This window comes from Sprattus sprattus (assembly GCF_963457725.1).
Source record: "Sprattus sprattus genome assembly, chromosome: 12".
In the NCBI taxonomy this organism is placed as follows: domain Eukaryota; kingdom Metazoa; phylum Chordata; class Actinopteri; order Clupeiformes; family Clupeidae; genus Sprattus; species Sprattus sprattus.
The window spans coordinates 10,694,614-10,722,223 of NC_137910.1; the positions used below are offsets into that span (position 1 = coordinate 10,694,614).

General features: G+C 47.4%; 1 protein-coding gene across 1 annotated transcript; it reads right to left on the reverse strand.

Moving 5' to 3' along the window:
- Positions 1-93: 93 nt before the first annotated feature.
- Positions 94-27,610, reverse strand: psda (pleckstrin and Sec7 domain containing a). Its single transcript, XM_080848921.1, has 14 exons — positions 27,222-27,610; positions 26,307-26,772; positions 18,163-18,344; positions 17,801-17,881; positions 16,571-16,683; positions 16,342-16,400; positions 16,007-16,096; positions 8,506-8,549; positions 5,193-5,383; positions 4,776-4,846; positions 4,515-4,672; positions 3,250-3,394; positions 2,790-2,933; positions 94-2,406 (listed from the first exon to the last, which is right to left on the reverse strand). The coding sequence occupies exons 1-14, from the start codon at positions 27,605-27,607 to the stop codon at positions 2,098-2,100; spliced, it is 2,439 nt and encodes an 812-aa protein (XP_080705047.1). The 5' UTR covers positions 27,608-27,610; the 3' UTR covers positions 94-2,097.

Consider the following 27,610-nt stretch of genomic DNA (forward strand, 5'->3'; position numbering starts at 1 on the left):
TTTATTTTGCACTATGCTCTGAAAACATACAAACAATGTAACATAGTCTCGTTGAGCAATCAGAGCATCTTATTCACAGTATATACAGCTAATATGGGCGTCTCCTTAACCAAACAGGAAACAACAGAATAGAAATAAGTAACATTGAGCAATGTGAGATGCAACAGAACTACATTTGAATGATTTTAGCATGATTATCCAGTAAAAACCATTACGTAAAACTGCATTAAATTCAATACCGGTACATTTTAATAGTACTTACAAATACTCAACAAGACATGAACAATAGATGTCCAAAAAATATATATGTATAAATAAATCTCTTAACATTTGATGTGCACCCTATATATAAGAAATATCTGCAGTGCCACTGAGCTTGACTACCTAATGGTGCCTTTACCTTAAAGTCCAAACAAGCATATGCAATGCTTCTCACTACGGACACCTGGCCTTGTGCCTCTATGAGTCACTGCCGTTAAGCTAGAAGAGAGATTGTTGAGATTGTCCATCTGGAGGTTCTCCACCTAACAAGGACAAAGCGCAATACCTTGTTTGTGAATTTCTTCCCTTTTACCTTAACACAGTTATCACCGTTTCAGAGTAAAACAAGTGTGTTTTTCCACCAAAGCACCTCAAGTCACTCTTGGATCACGTTCAGATAAGTTACTCAGAAATCAGTTGCTGCTGGTTGACTCTGCATTTCCCAAGCCACCAAAAACTCACCCAGGCTTCTTCCGGAAGCCAACTCAAGTTGGCTAGAGAGCCCCCTACTGGCTAAGCACTTGCATTACGGTGGTGAGCTGTGAACAACAGAGCCTGAGTACAGATATGCTTTCCCGAGGTCCAGTCATGTATGCGAATCATTGTGCACAGCTCAGCCCATAAAAACATTAGCAGATATTATATATCTATATATACTAATACAATTCACAGGATGTAGAGTAAAGCCGTGTGCATTCACACTGAACAGTCACTTCATCAAGTCATTGTCACTTTGCTTCCCTTTGGGCTTCTGTTTGCCTTGGACATTCATAATGGTCAGTCAGGAAAGACATTTCTTCACTATTTGAGCGCAGTAAACAAACACTGGAAGAAATGAAGAAAACCGACTCTTTAAAAAAAAAAATGATAAGCATGCTTTGAACCATGCGTTGACAAACTTGTAATATACAGCGGGCCGTTTTTGTCTGAATGTCTTACGATACTATGCTTGGAGAGTCCATTAACGGAATGATAGATTCCTGGAGCTTTTTTTTCCCCCATGCGTAAAAACAAAAGAAAGGTAAAATACAGAAACATTTCCATCCCTCTCTTTCTCAATCTTCATGGCAGGCAGCGGTAGGTTCCAGGTGCTGAGAGGAAGCGGTAGGAACCACTCGGCTCGGATGCCATGACGACCACGTTGCCGTGGAGAGGGCTTTGTCCTGCACCACTGGTTTGGTCTGAGGGTTGCCATGACGAGTGTTTCATAGCCCTGAAGCACCTCCAGAGATACATGGCAGGAATGAGTGCCAGCGCCTCCTCCCTGAGAAAGCAGCTCCACCTCCCAGTTTGAAGAAAGTTGTCAGAAAACAAAAGCAAACCCCAGAGATGCGCAAAGAACACAAAACGATCTGAAGCTACAGATCGTTTTGTGTTTTTTTTGTTCACCCATCCATCCATCCATCCGTCTGCCCTCATCCTAAACAACCCTCTGCACCAGGGCGAGGCCTCACTGGGCCAAACCCTCACTCTCTTCTGAGAGTAACCCCAGCCTGGATGGATGGAGGAGTCAGCTACACAAGGATGTAACTACAACCTGGTCCACCCAGTGGTGAAGTGGTCCCTGGAGAAGTGGGTATACTCTTTGATTTTTTTAAGCAGCCCATACAGCACAGGATAAACACCCTGTTTTGAGAAGTGGGTATATGCAATGCTGACTGAAAAATAAGTGGGTATACTCCGTATTCCTGCGTATACCCTGGACTACACCACTGGGTCCACACAATAAATCTAATCCTCAAGATTTTCCGTAAAAACCTCCAGCAGGTGTTGGAGGGTCAAGGCCCCTGGCCAAGCCTCATCCCTAAAGTCCTCTCCCAGCCCCTGAGCACCCGTTCACTGTTTGACCGCCTTCCTGTAGCTCTGCCTCGGTCCCTCAGAGCGCTTGCCCCTCCTGCTGCTGCTGCTGGCACTGGCGCTGCTACGAGCGGCCGCTCCGCTGATGCTGCTGCTGTCCCCGACGCTGCTGCTGCTGCTGGCCTGGCTGGCCTGGCTGCTGCAGCTCTCCTGGGGCAGCGTGGGGCTGGAGTGGGCCCTCTTGAGCACGCTGTCGCTGAAGAGACGCGCCTCGAAGGTGGCCAGGTCCGACTCGCCGCTGCGGATCTTGGCCCTCAGCAGCATGGCGTAGGTCCCGTAACGCGTTTTCTGTCAGGGGAGGAGAGGTGGGGACATAGGCTGATGTTAAGATGCTGAGCTGATTGGACCTGGCATGCATTGATTAGGACAAAAAGCTTAACCTTGTTTTAGACTTGACTAATGAATGTCAAAGAGACAGAAGAAACGTAAAAAAAAATATTTAAAATAAATGACACTCTCAAAAATGTGTGTGTAAAGGGTTTAGTGAATCAGGACAGGCAGGCGACCTTGAGCCCGTGGACGTGGAGGCATCCTGACTATGAGTTCTGAATAACACATGAAGTCATATCTGAATTACTCATAGCCTGGAGAATAATACCCACACTGATAAATATCCTTCACTGCGATGACCGTGAATTCCTGGAGTGGGTGGTGTGGAGGGACCAACTCACCTCAAACTCCAGATACTCATCCCGCTGCTTCTGTTCCTCCAGCTCACGACCTTTGACCTTGCGATCTGGGTGAACAACGCGCAGTTCCGTCAGCTCAGAGGACACAGCCCGAAACCGCGTTTCTTGGGACTGGACTTGCTCCTCCTGTGGACAAAGAAACCTCTTCATGATTAAAAACATTGGTACATTTATATTCTTCATAGGGATGTCAGTACAATAACAACAACAGACATCATCAGTAGGGGTGAACCTAACCATTCGGTCTGGTTATACTAATGTCACTGCTAACTAAGGTGACCTTACCTCAACCTTCAAAACAGTGAAATGTTTTTATCTTTGTAAACGAAAAACGGGGACTGGTTACCCTACTGCTAATGCTACATGAGTTAGCGTGCTAGTAGCCTAAAACCGCTCAGAAACTGAAGCTTTTCAAACATATTCACAACCAGACAGACACTACCTGAGTGAGCTTCGTGGTGGAGCCTGGCAGCAGAGGACGGCTGAACTTCTTCTGAGAGCCGATGGCCGCGGGGAAGGGAGGGGCTGAGAACATGGCTGCCACTGTGTTTATGCGAGTGATCCAGGACTGCATCTGCTCAGCATTCCTGTCAGCGACAAAAACAGAGAAGGACAGAGAGCTGCTTAGACAGGCAGCTCGTCAACTCTTCGCAAAGGGGATCTGACTGAGGACTCCGACAGCCCAAAATAGATTCCTAAAGCCCTGTGTGGCTACTCCAGATAGGAGATGAAAGGCTTTTCTTGGCAGCATAAAGCTCACAGACAGACACTGAACTGACTGATGTGACAGACTTTGTTTATTTGTAATTCTTGGGAATGAATGTCCGGCACTATGCGAGGGGAGCCGACACAATCTCCCTTTATTTAATGACCGCATCTTATAAACAATACACAGAGCCTTTTGAAATGCTTCCCAGTTTATAAAGGGAGAGTGAGCCGTGCGCTCCATCGGTCCAGAGCAGTGCATGCATGCAGAGTTGGTGTTGCTGCTGCTGAAGCCCGAATAAGCAAACAGCTCTGTCTGAGGGGCAAACAGCTCTGTCTGAGGGGCAGCAGCTGTGTCTGAGGGGCAAACAGCTCTGTCTGAGGGGCAGCAGCTCTGTCTGAGGGGCTAACAGCTCTGTCTGAGGGGCAAACAGCTCTGTCTGAGGGGCAAACAGCTGTGTCTGAGGGGCAGCAGCTCTGTCTGAGGGGCAAACAGCTCTGTCTGAGGGGAAGCAGGACTTGAAAGCAGAGGGTGGGGGGGGGGGGGGCTGGACAGCCGGACAGCCGCTGGAGCTGACTCTGACTGTGTCCCAGAGGAGAGAAGCAGGACATCCATCTGAGCCCGGAGCTCTTTGACAACAGTGCCAGTCATGCATTTTAACACCGGCTCCAAAGCCAGGACCTGACTGCAAAGACTACTTCACTTCGCTTTGATTTCATACGCATGATGGCATTCAGACTGAGAAGCCCATAAAAGACATAAGAAGCAACACGGGCACACAGATGATTTGCACGGTACATTTTGTCATTTGTTTTACTATAAATCCTAGTTCTGAACAAAAACTGACTACAATGTATTGTGTTTTTTAAGTGGTTATCTGAAGCAGTTCACATCATATTGAGTCAATTCTACATGTTCTGAATCAGGCATCATAGCTCCGTCTTTAACGGCAGCAGAGGGACTGGAGTGGTCCTGATGGGACAGAGAGGCGGGACACTCACGGGGCCTGGAAGAGGAACACTCTCCAGTCGGCTGTGCGCAGGTAGAAGACGTTGGGTCTCTTGCTGTAGTCGGCTGCCTTCATGGCCAGCGAGTGATGGATGGACACAGCGTTCTTCAGGTCCTCATCAGTCAACGCCTTGTTTGGCTGGTAATCCCCCTTTCAGATAACCAATTACAAAGCAGAGGAGGGAGGCATTTAACTTAAAGTAAATAAGCTAGGGAGAAAAAGGCAGAATGATGACGAATGAGTTCCGGGTTACCTTTTGCAGGTACAAAACGAGGCCCTTCAAAATGGCGTTGAACGACTTCCATCCTCGCTTCCCTCGGGCAGCTGAGAACAGTTAGACTCATTTACATCAGCACTTACATGTACTGTATGTTACCAAGCAGACTCTTTTATCCAAGGTGACTCATAGTACAGTGATAGCAACCACCCTCCTTGGGAATGGAGAGATCCAGCTAGCCTAAGAATAGCCCTGAGTTGTACTGCCAATTACCTGCTTGTCAGTTGCATTGGGGACAAATACCATACACACTGTACAACAAAATATAAATGTCAAGTTACGTGTTTTTGATGGGTGGCTCACAAAGAAAGTTGAACTATGAACTAAGACCTATAGCAGAACTAAGAACCACATCTCCATGGAGACGAGGCAGGTCCCATCAGGGGCACTCACTCCTTTTGCCGTCGATGTCGGCGTGGACCTTGCGCACCAGGAAGCCGTTCTTGTAGAGCTGGGCGTTGGACTGCTGGGCCACGCTGACCAGAGGGTTGCTTCCGCTGTTGACGCGCTTCATGGTGTGAGACGCCGAGTCCGTGCGGCACTCAGCCAGCTCCGAGAAGGACTTACGCAGCTCCTCCTCATCCCTGTGGAGGACGGGAGCGCCAGAAGATTACAGTGGGAAGCCATTTTACATGAGCAAGTGCAGGTGTACGTGTTAAACTAAGGGGAAAGGAATTAAGCAGTCACAGGGGTACTAACACTCCCCCCCCCCCCCCCTTAACACCCCAGGTCTGGGTTGAAAAGCCCATTTCATTTCAGGGCTAGCCGAGCGCTCAGACCCGCTCAGGTTTGCAGGAGTGCTTTTCGCCAGTCCTGAGAGAAACAGTGTCTGAATGGATTTAGCCGCGGCCCACAGCCACAGAGTGAGGGAGGGTAACCCCCCCCCCCCCCCCTCCCCCCACACACACACACACACACACAGGGTAAACCCTTCACGTCTGAACAAATCTTTTCAGGCAGTCCTTTGCCGGCACACCCTCCAGTGACTCGTTGTGCAGACATGAATAAAATATTTCCTAACAATCTCTGCCAGCACCGAGGGAAACCAGTTAGTCAGGTCACTGAGTATGTGTTCCATGACCTATCTCTTCTTTTCTGTCTCTCTCTTCCTCTGTCTTCTGCCTGGTTCAACGACATCCTTTCAAGAGGGAGTTCTAGACAGTTTTCATCACAAAGGGAGTATAGGAAAATGCCCAGAGAATTCTGAACGGATGCCGGGCCTAGAGGCCTTGACCCATAACGCTCTCGTCACTCCCTTAATGGGGTATCCCGTACGAGGTGGACACCCCAGAAGGCTCTCATCACCCCCGTTATGGGTCACCCTTTAGGAGCTGGACACCCCATAAGGCTCTCATCACCCCCCGTTATGGGGTACCCCGTAGGAGCTGGACACCCCAGAGGGCTTGTGTCTTTGAGGCCCTCTTGGTGAAAATCTCCAGCACTGCATAAGACATATAAGGCACCGAGCGCTCGCTTCTGATTGGTGAAAATCTCAATCACTGCATAAGACATATAAGGCAGCGAGTGCTCGCTTCTGATTGGTAAAAATCTCCAGCACTGCATAAGACATATAAGGCAGCGAGCACTGGCTTCTGATTGGTGACAATCTCCAGCACTGCATAAGACATATAAGGCACGGAGCGCTCGCTTCTGATTGGTGAAAATCTCCATCACTGCATAAGACATATAAGGCACCGTTTGCTTGCTTCTGATTGGTGACAATCTCCATCACTGCATAAGACATATAAGGCACCGTGTGCTTGCTTCTGATTGGTGACAATCTCCATCACTGCATAAGACATATAAGGCACGGAGCGCTCGCTTCCGAATGGCAATATTCTCATCTGTTGCTTGGTAACTGCTGGCCTTTTTGTCAGTGTGGAGGAGAGCGAGAGAATGAGAGAGGGAAAAACAGACGGGTAGATGGTTGGGTAGTTGGACATACATAACTGTGAGAGTGGATGGGAAACAGAAACAAATATGAGGAAGGGAATGAGTTAAATGGATGAACAGATGGATGGATTGATCAATGAATAGACAGATACATAGATGGATGGATACACAGATAGATGGATAGATGGATAGATGGATGAATGACTAGATGGATGGATTGATGGATACACAGATAGATGGATAGATGGATGGAAGGATATATGTATGGATAGACAGATAGCTGGATGGATATACAGACAGATAGATGGATAGATGGATGGAAGGATATATGTATGGATAGACAGATAGCTGGATGGATATACAGACAGATAGATGGATAGATGGATGGAAGGATATATGTATGGATAGACAGATAGCTGGATGGATATACAGACAGATAGATGGATAGATGGATGGATGACAAATGGATGGACAAATGGAGAAACACACTTGCAATATGGGCAATGTAAAAGAGAGGTGCTCGCAGAGAGGAGAGAAAGACAGGCTGGCAAGACAGGATGGAGGGAACGAGGGAGGAAGGGAGGGGGCCCAGTGAAGAAGGGTGGATCGGGGGCTGAGGGACATTAAAGTGGCACGGCTGAATGAAAGAGAATAGCAGAATAAAGGAGAGGAGACGGCGCTCCCGCTGCTCGCGCTCAGAAGCCTCGAAGCCATGAGGCGCATGCGCTACAGCACAGCCCAGCACCTCTGGAGGAGACACAGCAGCACAGCACAGCACAGCACAGCACAGCACAGCACAGCACAGCACAGCACAGCACCTCTGGACGAGACACAGCACAGCACAGTGTGTGTGTGTGTGTGTGTGTGTGTGTGTGTGTGTGTGTGTGTGTGCGTGTGCTTGAGAGTGCGAGTGTGTGTGTGTGTCTGTGTGTGTGTGTGTGTGTGTGTGTGTGTGTGTGTGTGTGTGTGTGTGTGCGTGTGTGTTTGAGTGTGTGTGTGTGTGTGTGTGTGTTTGAGTGAGTGACTGTGTGAGTGTGAGTGATCGTTATAGCCAGTGAGAGCCAACCTGTAATTATAGAGAGGCAACTGGGGAGCTGTAGCCATGGCAACAATGTCTAGAAAGCCAAAGTCTAAATTAGGGGCTCAGGGCATCAGAGGGCCAGTCCACAGCACAGGCATTCAACACGACCAGCAATCACACACACACACACACACACACACACACACACACACACACACACACACACACACACACACACACACAATCAGACACACACATACGTAGGCATTCAACACGGCCAGCAATCACACACACATACACACACACACACACACACACAGGCCCTCGACACGCTCAACCAGTTAACCACCCAAAGCTAAGACAAGTCTTATGCATTCCTCAGGTATTTCTTCAGGATAGCTCTTTTATACTAGCTCATTCTTAACTATGCTCTTATACCAGCTGATCCATGGATAGATATCCTAACAGTGCAATCTAAATACCTCAAATATTACTGGGGTTCACTGAGTGCAATCTAAATACCTCAAATATTACTGGGGTTCACTGATCTATAAAAAACATCTTATGGATCAGTGGAGTTGCATATATTTCAGTGGATCAGTGGCGTTGCATATGTTTCTGTGGATCAGTGGAGTTGCAAATGTTTCTGTGGATCAGTGAAGCTGCATATGTTTCTGATAATATTGTGCGCGAGTGTGTGTGTGTGTGTGTGTGTGTGTCTGTGTGTGTGTGTGTGTGTGTGTGTGTGTGTGTGTGTGTGTGTTTGTGTGTGTGTGTGTGTGTGAAACTTACATGGTCCACTGCAGCTTCTCATTCTTGATTGAGTGGTACAATGCCTGTGGAAACAAATACAACATGGGTGAACGATGAAATATTCTGTGTGGTTCTGTGTTTCTGTGTGTGTGTGTGTGTGGCTGGGTTTTGCGTGTGCACATTTGCTGGTGTGTTTGTTTCTGTTTTGTATGTGTGGTCAAGTCATGTAATGATATCCCAAAGACTCCAAATAGAGGTTGTTTTGATACACTTAAAGACAAAACATCACGCATACAACACAAAAACAATACAATAACTCTGGACCAACATCCAAAAACCCAAAGTACTTCAGAATGACCATGAATGTGTCTTCACCCTTCAACAACAACAAAAACTGACACAAAATGGACCTAATTCTGAAGGTGGTGGCAAACATCCATCAATAACCACTATTTAAAGGGAAGAAAAAAAAGAAAAACTCATGTGATATGACAGACAAAGGGAAAGAGTGTCAATCTCCCCCAGTATGCGTGTTCAAATGCGTGTTCACATGCGTGCAGGCGGTACCTTCTTCTTACGACTCTGCGGGTGGTTGTGTCCGTCCTGAAACTTTCCGAGCAGGTCCGGGAAAGACATGGGCTTGAGCGAGCGTGAGCGGGGTGTACTGGTGTACTGACCCGGGTCCTGGACCCTTAAGTGCCGCCTGCAGCGGACGGAGCACAGAGACCGGGAGCGCAGGCCCCTATTAGAGTGGATGCTGTTCAGCCCGATCATGATGAGGCAGGGTCAGGGGTCACCAGCAGCTCAAAATGGCCTTAAAAAAAAACACTAGAGGAGACACAGTGAACAATGAAGTGACTGAAGTCCCTTGAATCCCTCTGTCTTGTTTTTTCAGCAACGAAAAGAAAAAAAATCTTGGGATTATTTGGATTTTTCTAAGACATTTCTAACAAACCGAGCGCAGCAGATGCCTCCGTTTCTTCGTGGTATGTGCTAATCAGCTGGGGTGGAACCCTCGGGGCATTGTGGAAAGTGTGACCCCAGGCGTCCGCTTCTCATTCAACGAAGGAAAGAGGTGTTGCGTGGCCACCGAAGAGCCTCTTCCGCCATTTTCTTCGTCAAAACTTTCCACTCCGTGTGCGACAGACCACGCAGCAGGTTCTGTTTAATGCCTCTCGTGCCCAGTGAGACGGGGGTGTCTGCATGTCTTTCTCATCACAATCGCAATGTCCTAATTCAATATATGCAATCCAGCTGGAGTCAGCACCAAACAGGCACCAGCTCAGACTCTCATGGTCTACCTGAGCTTGGTCACGCACTCAGTAAAGCCCCTTAAGAAAATTCCCCCTCGCCAATGATGTCACATGGCATCTCCTTCTGGGACGAAGAAACCAACACACACACCCTCTCTCTCTTTCTCTCACACACACATACCCTCTCTCTCTCTCTCTATCTATCTCTTAAACACACACACCCTCTCGCCCTCTCTCTCACACACACACCCTCTTTCCTTCCTCACACACACAGCGAGGGTGTGAGACTGGCGGCGAGCCTCTCCTGGCCATGGAGTGCGTATTGATCGGGCTGTCAGGTGCCGAGGCTCTGGGGTCCAGTCAAGAATCCCCCTCCTCTCCTTCGGCAGACACCTCCTCCCGCCTGACACGCCACACTTACAGCGGCTGCATCTGCCTCTGCCTCTGCCTCTCTACTTCTGCTATCCGATTCGTCCCCCCTGAAACGCTCTCCTTGCCTCTCCTCTCTTCCCCCTGAACAACACTCTCCTGGCCGCTCCTCTCTTCCAGTGGAAACCCAGGGATTATTCCAGAGAGGGAACAAAAGGTTTTTTTTCCCCGTCCACAGCTGATTGTGTCTTCTGTCCTCTGCTCCTTTGTGTGGTCCCCCCGTTCAGGATTCGTTCTCTTTCTCCCTGTCTCTCTCCCACTGAGTCTCTCGTTCCTGAGCCACCAAGGAACAAAATGGTCTGGCTCGCAGTTAGGAGCATCTGATCAGGACTGGGTTTGCTCGCCCTCCCTCCCTCTTTCCTACTCTCCTGCTCTTGCTCTCGCGTTTTTCTTTTTTTTCTCCTCTCCTCTCTCTATCTTCCCTCCTCCCTCTCCTCTCCTCTCTCTATCTTCCCTCCTCCCTCTTCCCTGCTCACTCAATGCGTATTTCTTTTCTGCGGGAGCAACAAATCAAGGTCGGCGTTTTCTCTCTAATCCCTCCTTCCTTGAAGTGTCAATCACGTCCCAGAGAGCCGTGTTCCGTTCCCCCACATCTCTCCTCCTCCTCCTCCTCCTCCTGCCCTCCTTAGACCACAGGCTCCCACAGGACTCCTTCCCGCGGGTCTCCCACACACAGGAGGGTGCCACCACCGTAGTGTATGGAGAAGGGAGGCATTTACTTGTTGCTCTACACAGACAGGTGGGGCGGGGGGTGGGGTGGGCGGAATATGCTGTGAGAGAGCTGCGCATCGTGGGATTCTCACCTACACTACTGTGTGTAGGTGAAATGTTTATGTAAAGACGGGCTGGCACAGATTCAGGGCACTGTTCAGGGGACGGAGAGAGAGGGAGAGGGAGAGGGAGAGGGAGACAGAGAGAGACGGAGAGAAAGAGAAAGAGCGAGATGGATTGCTCATTCAGTGCCCTGATTTATTTTTGGAATCGACCAAGAGAATCTGAACAAATTGGAATGGCTGCTGCTATCTGCATGCTCAATGCTGTCTGTCCCTCTCCACTTCTCCCTCCCCCTCCTGTTAATCCCCCTCTCCTGCTCTCCTCAGCTTCTCTCCTCACACCCCTCTCTCCCTTCTCCGCCCCTGTCTTCTCTGTTATTCTCTCTCTCTACTTTCTTTCATTCTCTCTCCCTCTAGACAGCTGAGGGAGTCGGCAGCACCTTGAAGAAGCCTTTAATCAAATGTGACCTCCTTCCTCTGAGTCTGCCCTGTCTGCCTACTGTGTCCCTCAGCGGTATTTCAGTGGCACGGCTGCTGATGCTGCTGCTGTTGCTCTCCCCTCTCCCCTCTCCACTCCACACATATGGGGTAAATGTGAGACTGAGACATGCAGTAACTACAGAGCCCTGGGCAGTTCCATTGCCCCATGTCAATTATGCATTGCCAACTGTGTATGATAGCTGTGTGCGTACAGCCAACGCTATGCCAAAGAGGTGTGATATATACACCGCAATGCACACAGTAGTTATAAACCTGCACCCAACTTTAAGCAATCTGGTCCTTTACAAAACATGCAGTGAACACTGTATGGGACGGTTAGCAATTAAAATGTTAAAAAAATTGTGGGCTGATACATAATTCATTTAGAACAGAGTACCATCAACTAAAATGGGTCTCTTTGAACAAAAAGCACATTCTGTGCATATGAATTACGGGTACCTGCATAACAACAGTCTTCACTGTGCGCTGTTCTGTTGAAGCACATTAGCAGGGTGATCAGGCACACTTCTGTAGTTCATTAAAAAACACAAGAGAGAAATGGGCTGCTCTTCCACATGTGCGGTTCCACCTAGGACAATGCTTTGCCACAATTCACTAGTCATATAAATGTGGGGTAGATTAGAAATGAAACCAAAGAGACAGAGAGTGAAAGACGGAGGCTGGGACTCATAAAAGAGAGTAATAAAGAGAGAGAGAGAGAGAGAGTAAGAAAGAGAGAGAGAGAGAGAGTAAGAAAGAGAGAGAGAGAGAGCTTTGAAACGCCTTTGTGATAATACCATGACTAAAATCTCACGCAGCAGGGGTTCTGTGCAGCAGTTAAATTCTCATTTGCCGAGAGCCATGTCCTCCCTCTCACCATGTCCTCCCTCTCACCCCCTCTTCTGTTATTCACCAGAGCACATTCACCAGCTGGACACAGCCGCCACGACCGCTACCAACATCATCACCACCATCAACATCACCACCATCAACATCACCACAGCACCACCATCACCACAGCACCCAGCACCACCATCACCACCATCACCATAGCACCACCATCACCACAGCACCCAGCACCCCCATCACCACAGCACCCAGCACCACCATCACCACCATCAACATCACCACCATCACCACCATCAACATCACCACCATCACCACAGCACCACCATCACCACCATCACCACAGCACCACCATCACCACAGCACCACCATCACCACAGCACCACCATCACCACAGCACCACCATCACCACCATCACCACAGCACCACCATCACCACCATCAACATCACCACCATCACCACCATCAACATCACCACCATCACCACAGCACCACCATCACCACAGCACCACCATCACCACCATCACCACAGCACCACCATCACCACAGCACCACCATCACCACCATCACCACAGCACCACAACACCATCACAACCACCACTCCTCACCTGTTGCCACAGAGCAACCTATCCACTCCGCCCAACATTACCATTATTATTATTATTATTATTATTTATTATTATTATTATTTATTTTTATTTATTTTTTTATTTTATTTTTTTTTTATAATTTTATTATAATTATGCAGAGGGAATGAAGAAAGTGATGAGAACATTAAAAAAGAAACAGAGGAGAGATGGGAAAAACAAATGAGAGAAAAAAGAGATAGAGGTACACTGAGTGTGAAGGCAGTAAACATATGAGAGAAAGAAAAGACACAGAAAGAAACAAAGCAAGAAAGAAAGATGTATGGACTGGAGAGAGTCTGAGCTGTAGGAGAACTATCTGATAAGGGTGAGATATGGTGATGACGAGCAGGGGGGCTGTAGATGCTGCTGGAGATCAGAGGTGGGGGGAAGGGTTTAAATAGAGAGCTCTAGAATATTCCAGAGTGAGCTCAGCCTTACAGTTTTTTCCGTTGATAGCACTCAAAAACTGGATCTTATGGCACAATGACCACAACCTGTAACTCATGTGCCAACTCCCTAAACCAATTCTGCTAAACTGTAAGCACAATTATCTGCTTTAGACACAGATTTAAATTGTTAGCCACACTTTCTTCAAAACACAACAGACAATTCTCTGCTTTAGACACAGATTACAATTGTTAACCACACTTTCTTCAAAACACTAAACACCATCCTCTCTACTTTGCACACTTCATCAATGCCAAAACCTCCTTGTTTTCAGACAGAACACACTGCTATTCAAATGGCAAAACTTCCATTTCCAAAGCTGTTGTGCAATTTGAAATCAAAGCTTTAGCTCCTGGTTTGGAGAACAATGTCTGGCAACATTGAAGTGAGAGGTGATCAGAGAGGCAGAGGAGTGAGAGTAAGAGGAGCAGTAGGAGAAGGAGCAAAAGGATGAAGAGGAGGAGCAAGAAGGAGAGCCATTACTGTATCTCTGATGAGATTCTGGCCACTGTGTTCAATCATGTGGTCAACAATGGTTTGACCATGTAGAATTTCTACTCATATAACGGACTGGTGACATTTGAAAACAAAATACCCTTTTGAGGTGACATAATAGTGTTTTGAAACCAAAGTAGCATTTTGCAGGAGATATTAGGGTTTTGCATTTTGTGTGAGTGGTTTTGGGATTTGTGTTAAGAGTTAAGAGAAACCGAGGCATGCTTTGAAAAAATGAGTTTTAGCAATCGAGAAAAACTGTAATATGAAGAGTTTACAGAGAGAGAGGGAAAGAGAGAGAGAGAGAGAGAGAGAGAGAGAGAGAACAAGAGAGGGAGGTGCCAGAGGAGAAAAAAAAAGCCGTTGTCCATCTCTGTGGGAGGCAGGGCCGCTGAGCCGAGCTCACCCAGAGGTGGGTGGAAGTTACACTAAGCGGAGAGGACTGAGACACTGTGTGTATAAGGAGAAGAGAGGAGGAGTGCAGTCATGTCAGAGAGGGGGGGGTACATAGAAAGAGAGTGAGGGGGAGAGAAAGGGAGAGAGAGAGAGGGAGGGAAGGGAGAGAGAGAGAGAGAGAGAGAGGGAGGGGAGAGAGAGAGAGAGAGAGAGAGAGGGAGAGGGAGAAGAGGTGATTGAGACACATGCTGAAGAAACAGATGTAGAACTTGAGGACTGAACTGAACACTAGCTGCTGGAGGGAGTGTTTCAGCAGCCCACTGGGTGATACAATATTCATGTGTGTGTGTGTGTGTGTGTGTGTGTGTGTGTGTGTGTGTGTGTGTGTGTGTGTGTGTGTGTGTGTGTGTGTGTGTGTGTGTGTGTGTGTGTGTGTGTGTGTGTGTGTGTGTGTGTGTGTGTGTGTGCGCGCGAGCGTGTTGAAGAGTGAGAGAGAGAGATAAAGGAGTGGGAGGTGATGCCGTTCATAGGGAAGGGTCTAGTCATGGTGCGAGGGCAAGAGAACGAGAAAGAAGAGAGAGAGAACGAGAGAGAGACTGAGGGATAGAGAGAGAGAGTGAGAATGAGAGAGAGAAAGTGAGAGAGTACGAGTGAGAGAGAAAGTGAGAGAGTGCGAGAGAGAGAGAGAGAATGACAGAGAGAGGGAGAGAGAGAGAGAGAGAGAATGTGAGAGAGAGAGAGAGAGAGGGAGGGAAGGGAGAGAGAGAAAGAGAGAGAGAGTGAGTGAGTGAGTAAGTAAGTGAGTGAGTGAGTGAGAGAGAGAGAGAGAGAGAGAGAAAGAGAGAGAGAGAGAGAGAGAGAGAGAGAGAGTGGGAGGGAGAAGGCTTGAGAGGCTCTGATTATATAGCACATTTTCATAGGGCAGTGAAGGTGTTGTTATCCGACTCATGTAGCGAGAGAACGCTCAGAGGGAACACAGCAACATACGAGTCACTTCCTGCGTGTTTGTGTGTGCGTGTTTGTGTGTGTGTGTGTTTGTGTGTTTGTGTATGTGTGTGTGTGCGTTAATTCGAAAACCACTGCCAAAATATCAGCTATGAGACTAATGAGACATAACAAACCCGTTCTCTATAATGCATCACATACAGTTCCAAAGTTCATAAACACATGACAAATTGATGCCCAATTGGTATGCCAATTAATCAAAATCCAGCAAGGTGCTTGTTTGGTGATGGCAGTGTCTGTCATCTGTCCTGACCATCTGTGGGGTATGATGGGGTATTTATGGAACCATGAAGGTGTTTTAAAGCTCTTGTGCCTGACTAAATATAAAAACCTCACCGCCCGGGTGAATATTCCCAGCGTCCTTGAACAAACACAGTGCTGGAAGCTTCAGATGATTTATTTGGAACTCAGCACCTCGTCAACTGATTAATCGTAAATAACACGGCTTAAAACATCCTCTCCATTTCCTCCAGGCCTACTTTGGACCTGTTCTGTAGGTCAGTGTGGCTGTGTGCACACACATCCATCATCCAATGTGTGCCCCACTTTATTTCACAAGTACACCACTCTCGCTCGATTGATCTGGACTCCATTAATCCAAAGGGGAAATAGATGACAGCTCCCTCAGAACAGGGAGGCGAACATCGGGGATGTTCCTTACTCTAAAAGGCAGAACAGCAAAATGTGTGTGTGTGTGCATGTGTGTGTGCGTGTATTTGCTCGTTTATCTGTGTGTGGGTGTGTGTGTGTGTGTGCTTGTGTGCTTGTGGGTGTGAGTGTGTCCATACCTTGAGAAGCTCTCTTTGGAAATCCTGTCCATCATTCAGCCCTTCCAGATTTCCGATGAACTGCATGCAGGACATCCTCCTCCCAATGTTCTGCAAGAGGCAACATACACACACACACACACACAAACACACACACACACACACACACACACACACAGACAAACACACACACACACACACACACACACACACACACACACACACACACACACACACAGGGCTGAAAATGTGTCTGGGTGAATTTGAATAATTCTGGTTGAATTTATTTTCTTTGGCCATATTAAATCAATTTGAGAACATAATATGGGAGTGTGTTCTGTAATTGTGTAACTCACATGGCCGTGCAGGTCAGTGTTGAGCAGCATCAGTGCACAGGTCAGAGTGTGGACGCTATCTAAACCACGAGAAGAAAAAAGCATCCCATCAGAAAGTGAACATTAGTGGGCAACCTGATGGCCAATTATGGTACTGCAACAGTAGCCTCTCATTCTTGTCTACTGATATATTACTCGACAGAAACTATACCCTGAAAACAAAAGACGTGTTGGTTATTTTCCATCTCACCTTCGTTGGGAATGGTGTTGGGGTTGCACTGCAGATATCTTCTGGAGTAGTGGGACAACACCCGCTCCCTCTCCTGCGTCTCTCCCATGAGGGCAAACTCCTTCAAAAAGGCCCTGAAGGACACACACACACACACACAGACAAAATATGTGAATGATAAACTCAATAACCTGTGTGTGTATTATTAACCAGCAGTATAATCACCAGTATGGGTAGAACATTAACAATCATTATAAAACAGGGTTCTATCGAGTTATTTAGCTGTTTCTGATTGGACGATAGACGTTCCATGAGTTGGAATATCCCAGGACATCCCAACTCGGACTTTTCACAGCTAATAATAAATCACTCCGAGATGAAACATTCTATAGCGCGTTGATACAATTAAGCGATAACCGTTAATTCAAAGTTCTTATAATTCCAAAAGACATTGACAATGGAACAATTTTTTTTTGCAGAGAAACAATAGCGAAATAAACATGTTTTTAATCAATAACTTTGTGTTTAAATGTAAATTGGTTGACTCTAAAATTGTTTTATAAAAGCAATATAGTACTCGTGCGAGTGGGGTAGGTAAGGGATATTCCTTTCTATATTGCTTAAGTATAATCACAAGGATATTCATGATAATAAGCTTTCAAAACTCCTGTACTAGTACGCCATAAGTTACACTACCGATAGGACTTGTGTGTGTGTGTTTAAATATAGAATGCAGAAGTTCTAAGCACAGTGGGTGGGGAGCCCACTCAAAGCCTGTGAGGATCCTCTATGTGCAGGCCTGTAGGCCCGAGTGCCAAGGGGGATTTATGGTGACAGGAGGACCTCATCAGATGTATATAAACGACGGTAAACCTCTGTGATATCAGTGTTGTCTCGAGACAAGCTCAGGTTTATGCTGCTGGTATTGCACTGACTAAATAAACCTTATTGCTTCACACTCTGCCGGATTGCCGGATTCATTGAGAACTTCTACCTGAGCCATCGAGAACTACGAGTTTTAATCAGATCATAAAACAGAGTTTTTGTCCTATCACAAACCTACAAATCAGACAGGACACTACTTAGACCTCCTCCTCTATGGCTTTGCTGAAAAGATTCCATCTTCATGATCACTCAATCACTTAAGATTCCATCTTTATGATTGGTCAACCACCTAGAGATTCCATCTTTATGATTGGTCAACCACTTAGATTGCATCTTTATGATTGGTCAACCACCTATAGGCCTCACCTCAGTGCCTGGTCCACTGTCATCCCTGTGAAGTTGAAGAAGGTCAGATACTCCTCCGCCACCATGCGACTGAAGTCATTGCTACGGAAAAGAGAGTCGGAAAAAGAAAGATCAGCACAGTTGAGCTGAGAGCTAATGCTGAACTAAGCATCTGTCACTAACCACAAAACAGAGTGAAAGCCTATGCGTTATGAAGGGTTTACGATAACTAGTACAGATCTAGTCCAAATGTTTATTGTGACGACAAAGCGCTGAATAAATTCTTCAACAAAGTAAAGAGCCCAAAGAAAAATGGCGTTCCTCACTACAGGCAGGTATTTTCTGTCCCCTTCGTCATTCACCGCTTGGAAACTCTAACTCACTTTTTGCCGAGGTGCCTGGCCACGTCGGACTTCCTGAAGCCGTCGAGTTTGTAGAGGCGCTTGGCCAGCCTCTTGGCGGCCTCCAGGTCGGCCTTGTTCCCATTGGACAGGTTGTCCGGGCTTCCCAGGGCCAGGCGCTCGGCCACCTCAGGGTCCGATTCCGGGATGTGTAGGCATGGCTTCTCCCTGCAGAGAGCAGACCACCAGGTCAAATAGGGAACGCAGTATTCAGTATAGAATGCTGCAGTATAAGTAGTCAGTATAGTATTGTGTAGTATTAGTATTCAGTATAGTACTAGTATAGTTTTTTAATTTAGGAATAAAACCTTAAATATGAAATTTAAGTCACAGTATAGCGAAGGGAGAGCGTAGTCACCCCACCCAGGTCCTGGCAGGACCCAGGCACTCTGACCGTAATGCCAAAGAGCCTTGATGGCATGGCAGTCAGAGCACATACACATCTGTAGTGACGGCACATCGTCACACACAGGCTTTTATACTAAGTACACTGAGATCACTCAGAGGACAAGAGTGCACTTGAACTGATAGAATATGAAGTCTCCATCATCATGTCTCGACCAATCATGTGTCTAATGTCTCTCCAGAGAAAAAAATTATCTCTGATGACAAGACTAGCTATAGTTTACTTGGGCCACTGTGCCTCTCCTGTCTCCAACTGCCCCATCATCAACATTCCCTTCCAACAGCAGTCGCTGATACTGTTTTTACAGTAAAGATTGCTGTATTCACAAGACTGATGACTACAGACAGGATGCAATATAAGATGTTATGTTGCAGCAGCAGAGTCTTGTGATGAAGAATGCCATAGGTTTTTTCGAATACTTTGTATGTTTTGACATCTGAAGCATTTGACAAATAAAGCAACTTTGAACTTTTGAACTTTGAGGTGCCATAGGGGAGAAAGTGAGTACTGGGTTACAACTAAATACAGGATACAAGATACGGAAATGAGCAAATATGTTTGGGGTATTTGAGCCTTGGTTCAGTGCCTGGAATCCTTATCTACCTGTGATTGCAATACTATGCAATGTTCCATTCCTTTTTTTGCCCCAGGACATGACGCTAAAGCTTGTCAGTTTTAATCTGAACCTATTCAAGACTACACGGGATTAGTGAAAGCAGAATAGAAACATAAAAGGCGGGCACCACTGATTCGTCGCGCTCATCTGGCTGTTGTCAAGGTGTTATACGTACACTCAAAGCAGATAACAGGCTGCCTTGTACCAGTGCCAAGAGAGAACCTGATCGTTCACATGTCATATCCATATACAGTAGAAGAGAGGCAATATATCAATCATGATGTATATTCAGCTTGGATGCATGGAATAGGTACTGTATCCAGAATCAATCACAGATAGCCAGGCCATATATGACAGGTATATTGATATATATATTTATCAGCATGGAATAGCATGGATACACAGCACTGTACACATCTCAAAGAGACCTTGGTGCTTTGGGAACTCTCACAGATTTTGCCAATGGTGTGGTTTGCTGTTGAATGCTGTGTTCATGAATAACAGATGGCTGAGTTTATTTGCGCTCCACCGCCGTCGCCCATCTCTGGGGTTATTATCTGTGGCAGGCAACACATAAACATTTCTGTTTGTGACCCATATAGGATCCCTTGCCAAAAACTCCTTCGTTCCTATTTCAGGCCACACTAAACTTTCTCACATTAAGCCAGCTCCTCTGAACCAAGATGACTGCAAAAGTGATCAAAATATTTACAATGTCTTTAAATGTTAACTAAATACAGAAACAGTGTTACAGTACAACATAAGTATGTTACACACAGTTAAGTTAGAGTTAAGAGTTATCACCTGGTCATCTGAAGTCAAACCTTCTCTAAGAATGATCCTTTCTCTCAGTTGAAGAGAAGAGAACAGCTGACATTCAATACTCAACGAGGGCAGGCAAAGCAGCCTTTCCCACAACAAAGTCCCAGTGAGTCGTGCTGCTGAGCCAAGTCCGACTTCACAGGGAGAAGACAAGACTGCACAAGTGAAGTGAGTCAAAGAGAACCAGGCCTACCTCACAAACAACATGCTCACTTCTTTAGAGGACTGAGCTCTGGCCTCGCTTTTCCTCTCCTCTCTGGCATTCCTTCAGGTGCGCAGGAAAAACAAATGACTCTACAACCCAAACACCCCTCTCCATTCATGGCATGGTTTGTTCCAAAAGGCCCTCGCAGTCACCTCTTTCTCAACTGGATAGTTCAACACAGAGGAGGAGGGAAAGAAGGGGGGGGGGGGGGGGGGGGGTATGGGGGTTTGTTTACTCTTAAAACAATGGCTTTGTCTCAACAGAAGGAAAAAGAAAAAGGAAAGAAAAGAACTTTCCACCCGGGTTCCGAGGGTGGATACGAACATTCTTCGAACAAGCAGAGTGCAGAAACAGAGTGACACACGCAAGCTTCCTTCATTTTCAGTCCTTTCCAAGACCCTGTCAGACCCAGCACCCAACAGGCCAACTTAAATCCAAGGCGCTAAACGTAGCTCAGAAGAATTCCCTTTGCCATTTCTTTTCAAAACAATTATTTTGTGTCTGGTCACACAAACGTAGACAGAACACCACCACACCCTTTCCAGGGACTGGCAAACCTGACATGCCAGTACAATCACTACACGCACGATAAAGCTCAAATGGGAGGTGCGCTCTGTTGACATCACGGCAGCCGTGGGCAAACAGACGTGACTTCTTTTGTTTACACAACCCTTTTAGACAAAGATGCCATGGTTACCCAATAACGCACTACACCTACAGGGCGCTGGCCCAGAGATACCCAAGAGCCTCAGGAATGCCACCTGTAACACACTCAGAGCAGCCAGGTGAGGGCACAGGGGGAGGTAAAGCACCGGTAACACCTCAGAGCAGCCAGGTGAGGGCACAGGGGGAGGTAAAGCACCTGTAACACCTCAGAGCAGCCAGGTGAGGGGACAGGGGGAGGTAAAGCACCTGTAACATCTCAGAGCAGCCAGGTGAGGGGACAGGGGGAGGTAAAGCACCTGTAACACCTCAGAGCAGCCAGGTGAGGGGACAGGGGGAGGTAAAGCACCTGTAACACACTCAGAGCAGCCAGGTGATGGTACAGGGGGAGGTAAAGCACCTGTAACACACTCAGAGCAGCCAGGTGAGGGTACAGGGGGACACCTCAGAGAAGCCAGGTGAGGAGACAGGGGGAGGTAAAGAGAGGATCTGTGCTGCCTTCTGACATTAGCCTAAATCACCTTTCCCTCCATTCAAAAGGAAAAAAACACACGAGCCAAAAGACAATTAGAATGAGCGAGTCATAGGCAGCTGTTTCGTTCCATGACCGTACAAAGACTTGAGATCTGTTTTCCATTACCCGTGCATAGTCTCCCGTCTGAGCCAGAAGAAATGTCCAGGGAGCCTTATCAACGCTGCACAATATTACTCCAGCTGAGGAGGGAGCGTTCTAAACGCTGCACAATATAACTCCAGCTGAGGAGGGAGCGTTCTAAACGCTGCACAATATAACTCTGACTGAGAAGACATTGGCTGCTCCACTGAGGAATGAGCTACTTCAGTCCACAGACATGTGCGATTCTGAGATTCGTGACAGCACTCAGTCCTTCTGCTCACAACAGGCTAGGGGATTGCCCTTCTAAAAGCACCAGTGAGTAATGCCCGATCAGTCAAGCGTGAGCACTGATCTTATAATGCTCTCACAGTAAGTAACCTCCTGGTTGCAAAGGGCATTTTGCAGAAGACATCATGAGGCATTCAATGGCCTAAACATGCTGTCCATGTAGGGGTTCTCTCCATTACATTACAGCCATATCCTGCAGGACTTTATCATTGGTGAGATATGGCAATGTATTTAGTAGAGGCAAAATCCTGTATTATACTGTTTCCCATCAGTAATGAAGTATCTAGCAGCAGACCCTCCACACAGGGCACAGTTTTGGGTTAGCTGAGCGGAGAGCTCTGGTACTCACCTGTATGTAGCTGGATACGGAGCGTACAGGTAGCTGTCCTCCAAAGCCCCGCCCCCCCAGCATAGCACATAGCGGGCCATGTCACCAGGGCCCCGCCCCCCTCACCCCTGTCCCGCAACCGATGCGGTGAAGGACCCCCACCGAGCCTCGTCCCGCCGTCCCTCCGTCCTCATGGACGCCACCCCTGCTGTTCAGCGGGGCCCTACTCCCGGCAGCTCCACTCAGTCCGGCAGGAGATCTGCGCTGCATTTCACAGCATGTTCCAGAGGTCAGTGGTGCTCCCCTACGTCTCCTCTCCCTCCTGCACGCCTTGCCTGCGTCTCCTCACCCTCCTGCAAGCCTTGCCTGCGTCTCCTCTCCCTCCTGCACGCCTTGCCTGCGTCTCCTCTCCCTCCTGCACGCCTTGCCTGCGTCTCCTCTCCCTCCTGCACGCCGTGGGTGGCCTACTAATCTGCTGACAAGACTTCTGCACTCTGTCTTGAATCTCCCTCTCTCTTTCTCTCTCTCTCTCTCTTCCTCCCTCTCTCTCTTTTTCTCCCTCTCTCTCTCTCTCTCTCTTTTACTCCCTCCTTTTCTCTCTTTTACTCCCTCCTTTTCTCTGTCTGCCTCTCGTAAACTTTCTAAGCTCCTCCACTGAAATGTTAGCAGCAGAAGGTCCTGGTAGGTCGGAGCTTTACCCTGTCTGAGTCTCTTCCTCTGTGTTTCTACGCCTCTGTTTCTGGGTTCCGTTCCCTCTCACTGTTTGTGTTCGTCTGTCTGTGTGTGTGTGTGTGTGTCTGGTTGTGTGTGTGTGAGTGTGTGTGTGTCTCTCTCGGAGCAGCTCGCCGGCCAGGCTATTTTCACTCCTGGATACGGTATGCATTTCCTCCCTCTGTGTCCAATCCCCCTCCCCCTTTTCTCCCCTCTCCCTCTTCCTCTCTTTGTCTGTTGCTTCTACCTTGGCCTTCCGTCGCACTCCTCCTCCTCTGGCATTGTTCACCCTCTTTCTCTCTCCTCCGGGATATGAAAGCGAGAACTGTACTAAGGTTCTGAAAAGCAACTCTGGCTCTTCAGGGGAGAAGAGTAAAGAACGAACCTTTGCCCAGTTTGCCTAGAAAACATTCCTTGGAGTTTATGGAGTTTCCTTTGGAGTTTATCAGAGACTCCCAACTCTAAATGATCCTAAATCCATGCAACTAAGTCTACTTAGTTTAGGTAATATACTTAGCCTCCTTAATGATATGAACTATAAATGTGATATAAATTATACAGACATTACTTTTCTAATTACTATATGCGGACATGACGTGATCTATGAATGGCTGACCAATAAGGACCCATCAACACGATCTTTCACCATAATATTTATAAAATATTCTCAATTTAGAGAATGTAGAGGCAAGGAAGTCCATCAATAGATGTCATAGAGAGCAAGTATGTCTGGCTGAACTCCAGATCTGATTGGCTGCTCAACAGGAAGAGGAACTGGGTGTCAGAACAGCAGGGGGTGCAGAGCTGAAGACTGGAGACGGACAATTCAAAGTTATGAGAAGCACTTCTCAAACACCGAAATGACAAACAGACTTATTGGTGGTTTAAAAATGACAAAGCCATGTTGACACATAAGGCCGCCAAATCAATGAATATTGATTGGCAATCTCAAAGTTTCAGTGGGATTTTAAGGAAGTCAGTCACTATTATTCTCACAAAACGTTTGTCAATACCAGTAGGTAAAGACAAGCTACAGACAAACTATTTTTCTGGACCTAAAACTGTCTCAGATCTTGAATGAAAACACTGCCCCTCCTTTCCTTACAGTTAAAAACATTCAGTGCCCAAAACAAGTCTCTAGCACCCCCTAGTGGAGGACTTGAACATGAATGCACAAATATCTTCTAGAAACAGCACTTCACATTGCATTTCGTTTCAGGAGCAGCTGAATTAAGTGGTTTAAATCCTAAATGGAATAACTTAATCCACCCATCTGAGCCATACCGTGGCACACACACAGAGCAGAGATTCATATTTTGGAAGCCCAACCTGACATCAGCACGACACATTTGTCACCTCCAGAATAAATGCACATACGAGAGTCAATATCTGCAAACAGAGAGAGGAAACAACCAACTCACACAGAGAAATGACTAGGACCCCACCACCTCACAAATACAGAAAAGGGAAACAGACAAAGAAGTAATAAACGCACGCACACACACACACACACACACACACACACACACACACACACACACACACACACACACACACACACACACACACACACACACAACGAATGGGAAAGCACATGAGGCATGTCAGGGTGGATTTGCTCCATTATTGAGAAATGGAAAGCCCATTATTACCATCTGCTGTGCTGTCAAACATCTGCCTCGGACAGATTAGAGTATGTCACACAAAAACACGAAAGCACTGCAGCCACTTAGCACTCGTGTGTGTGTGTGTGTGTGTGTGTGGACATGGGCATACACATGATCCTCTGTGCCCTGAGGAGGATAGTGTAATAGGATACTGTGTTTGTGTGTGTGTGTGTGTGTGTGTGTGTGTGTGTGTGTGTGTGAGAGTGTTGTCCATACAGCACCTATTACTTGTGTGTCTGTGTGTTTGTGCACTAATACTACATGCTATCAATATCACAAGGAGCATGAGTCAATAGATTAGAACAAAGAGATAAAATAGAGCTGAGCTCAAAATGTGTCTGTCTTGTGCCCATTCGTACAGTATTTTGGGTGTAGACTATGTGTATGTGAAGTGTGTGTGTGTACATGTGTATGTGTGTTTTTATGTGTGTGTGTGTATTGTGTAATGTGTTTGTGTTCATTTATGTGTGCATGTGTATTGTGTAATATGTATGTGTGTGTGTGTATTGTGTAATGTGCATGTGTGTGCAGACGACCGCTACCTGAAGAACAACAAGTCTCCTGGCATGGACAATATCCCTGCGGAACTGCTTAAACAGGGTGATTGCCTCTGTACAAGAGATCTACATCAACACATCACTAAAGTATGTGAAGCATACAGTTGTGAAGCCTGGGTCACTTACAACCTCCATGTGAAGTCCCTGGAGCATTTTCACATCCACTGTCTCCAGCGCATGCTAGAAATCATCAGTCGTCACCGAGTGCCACACACTGAGATCCTTAGGAGAACAGGCTGTAAGAGCATTGAGACCACCATTACCCTCTACCAGCTATGATGGTTGGAGCACGTTATAAGGATGCCCCTCAATCGGCTGCCTCACAAAGTGCTGTATGGCCAGCTCGCCCAAGGCCAACGCTCTGCTGGAGGGCAGAAGAAGCGCTCTAAAGACCTAATAAAAACAGTGCTAAAGTGTAAAAATCAGACCTGGGGACCTGGAGGACATGGCTGCTGACCGTAACACCTGGCGTCAGATGTGCCAAGGCGGGACCAAGGCAATGGAGGAGGACAGGACAGCCAGGAGACAGGAAAGGCAAGAAAGGAGGCATAAAAGAAACACAACCAAGGTTGCCAGTACCACCACTATTACATACGCATGTCCCACCTGCAACAAGACCTGTGGAACCAGGATAGGACTATACAGACACCAGAAAACTCAATGTTGAAAGTCAGAAGTGGAGTTCATCATCGGCCTCGATGCAAGCAAGCAAGTGTGTGTGTATGTGTTATTTAATGTGTATGTGTGTAATGTGTATGTGCGTGTGTGTTGTGTAATGTGTGTATGTGTGTGTGTGTGTTTGTTGTGTGATGTGTGTGTGTGTGTGTGTTGGGTAATGTGTTTGTGTGTGTTTGTGTGTGTGTGTGTGTGTGTGTGTGTGTGTGTATTGTGTTATGTGTGTGTGTGTGTGTGTGTGTGTGTGTGTGTGTGTGTGTAATGTATATTTGTGTGTGTGTTGTGCAATGTGTGTATGTGTGTGTGAGTGTGTGTGTGTGTGTTGTTTAATGTGTGTGAATGTGTGAATGTGTGTGTGTTTTGGGTAATGTGTATGTGTGTGTGTGTGTGTGTGTTGGTTAACGTGTATGTGTATTGTGTATTGTGTAATCTGTGTGTGTGTGTATGTGTGTGCGTGTGTGTGTTTGTTTGTATGTGGGTGTGTGTGTATGTGTGTGTGTGTGTGTTTGTTTGTATGTGTGTGTAAGTGTGTGTGTGTGTGTGTGTGTGTGTGCATGTCGACTCCATGTCACTGACCCGAGGGGTGAGTCCAGGTTGCCTTCAGACGTGGGCATGTCCGTGGTGCTGCTGTTGGTGTCGTCCTCCGAGCCGCTGTCATCCTCCTTAAAGGGTGCCAGCGTCGGGTCCGATCCTCCGGTCCGGTCCGATAGACTCAGGGGTTCTGCTCGGGCCAGCGGGGCGAAGCTGAGCTTGCTGATCTGCCGTGCGCTCGCACAGATCTGGCTCTGGATCTCAGGGGTGAGGGTTGGGAGGTCAAAGGTGAAGACCGGCGGGCCGCTGGAGGTCATGTCCTCGCTGTCCAGGCTGCTGTAGGACGTGCCCTTGGCACGGTGAGACTCCATGATGCACTCGAAGTGCCGGCTGAAGGTGTCCAGGCTGTCCGCCGAGATGTGGCGTGGTTTGCCCACGGCGACGGGGGACTTGAGGGTTGATTGGTTGTTGGAATGCTTGTCTGAGGGGCTGCAGGTAAGGGTACATATAGACCAGTCATGTTCCGTTTAGGGTATACAGTGATTAAGATATGCTCACGGAACGTTCACTGTATGTGGCTTTGAGTGACCCAAAATAAATAAATAATGAATACTGTATATATATATATATATATATATATATATATATATATAAAGAGAGAAAGAGAGGGAGAAAGAGATATGGAGAGAGAGTGTGAGAGAGTGAGTGAGTGTGAGGTCTTATATTTACGGCATGGAATACGTACAAGTGTGTGAAGTGGTTCTATTGATGAGTATGCCTGGTGAAGACATTATGATGTGATATAGGTAACATAGAACTGATTAAATGATGCAATTATTAAGGACCAAATGTACATACTTCAGTGTGTGTGTGAATGTTGTGTGTGTGTGTGTGTGTGCTTGTGAGAGAGGGACAGTGAGCGTGTGTGTGTGTGTATCCACAGCGATCTCCCTCACCCTTTCAGCAGGCGGCTGAGCACCTCGTCCTCTTCGTGGTGGCGCGTGGCCGCCTGTCTCTTCCTGTCTCCCAGCATCCTCACGCTGGCCCAGCTCACCACCCCCTCCTCCTCCTCCTCCTCCAGTGGCTGCTCCTCGACCTTCGCCCCCTTCGCCGCCTTCGCCCTCCTCCTGCCGCCGGCGGCCCGTCTGCCCGAGGTGCCCAGCGCGCTCCGCTCACTCCCGAACGCAGAGTCTTCATCGACCCCCTCCTCCTCCCCCTCCTCCTCCACCTCCTCCTCCTCCGCCAGCATCACCTCGTCCAGGTCCGTCTCCCGGTAGCAGAGCATGGGCACGGCATCCAGGTCCGTCTCGGAGTACTTGATGGTGCGCCGGATGATGCCCATGCG

What these genes read in the sequence shown, in the direction of transcription:
- psda (XM_080848921.1), bottom strand. Translation starts at nt 27,607, where the DNA reads ATGGGCATCATCCGGCGCACCATCAAGTACTCCGAGACGGACCTGGAT. An exon ending in GAGAAGCTGCAGTGGACCAT is followed by an intron (nt 5,384 to 8,505) that starts GTAAGTTTCACA and finishes CGTCCTCCACAG; the next exon opens with GGATGAGGAGGAGCTGCGTA. An exon ending in CCACCACGAAGCTCACTCAG is followed by an intron (nt 2,934 to 3,249) that starts GTAGTGTCTGTC and finishes CTTTGTCCACAG; the next exon opens with GAGGAGCAAGTCCAGTCCCA.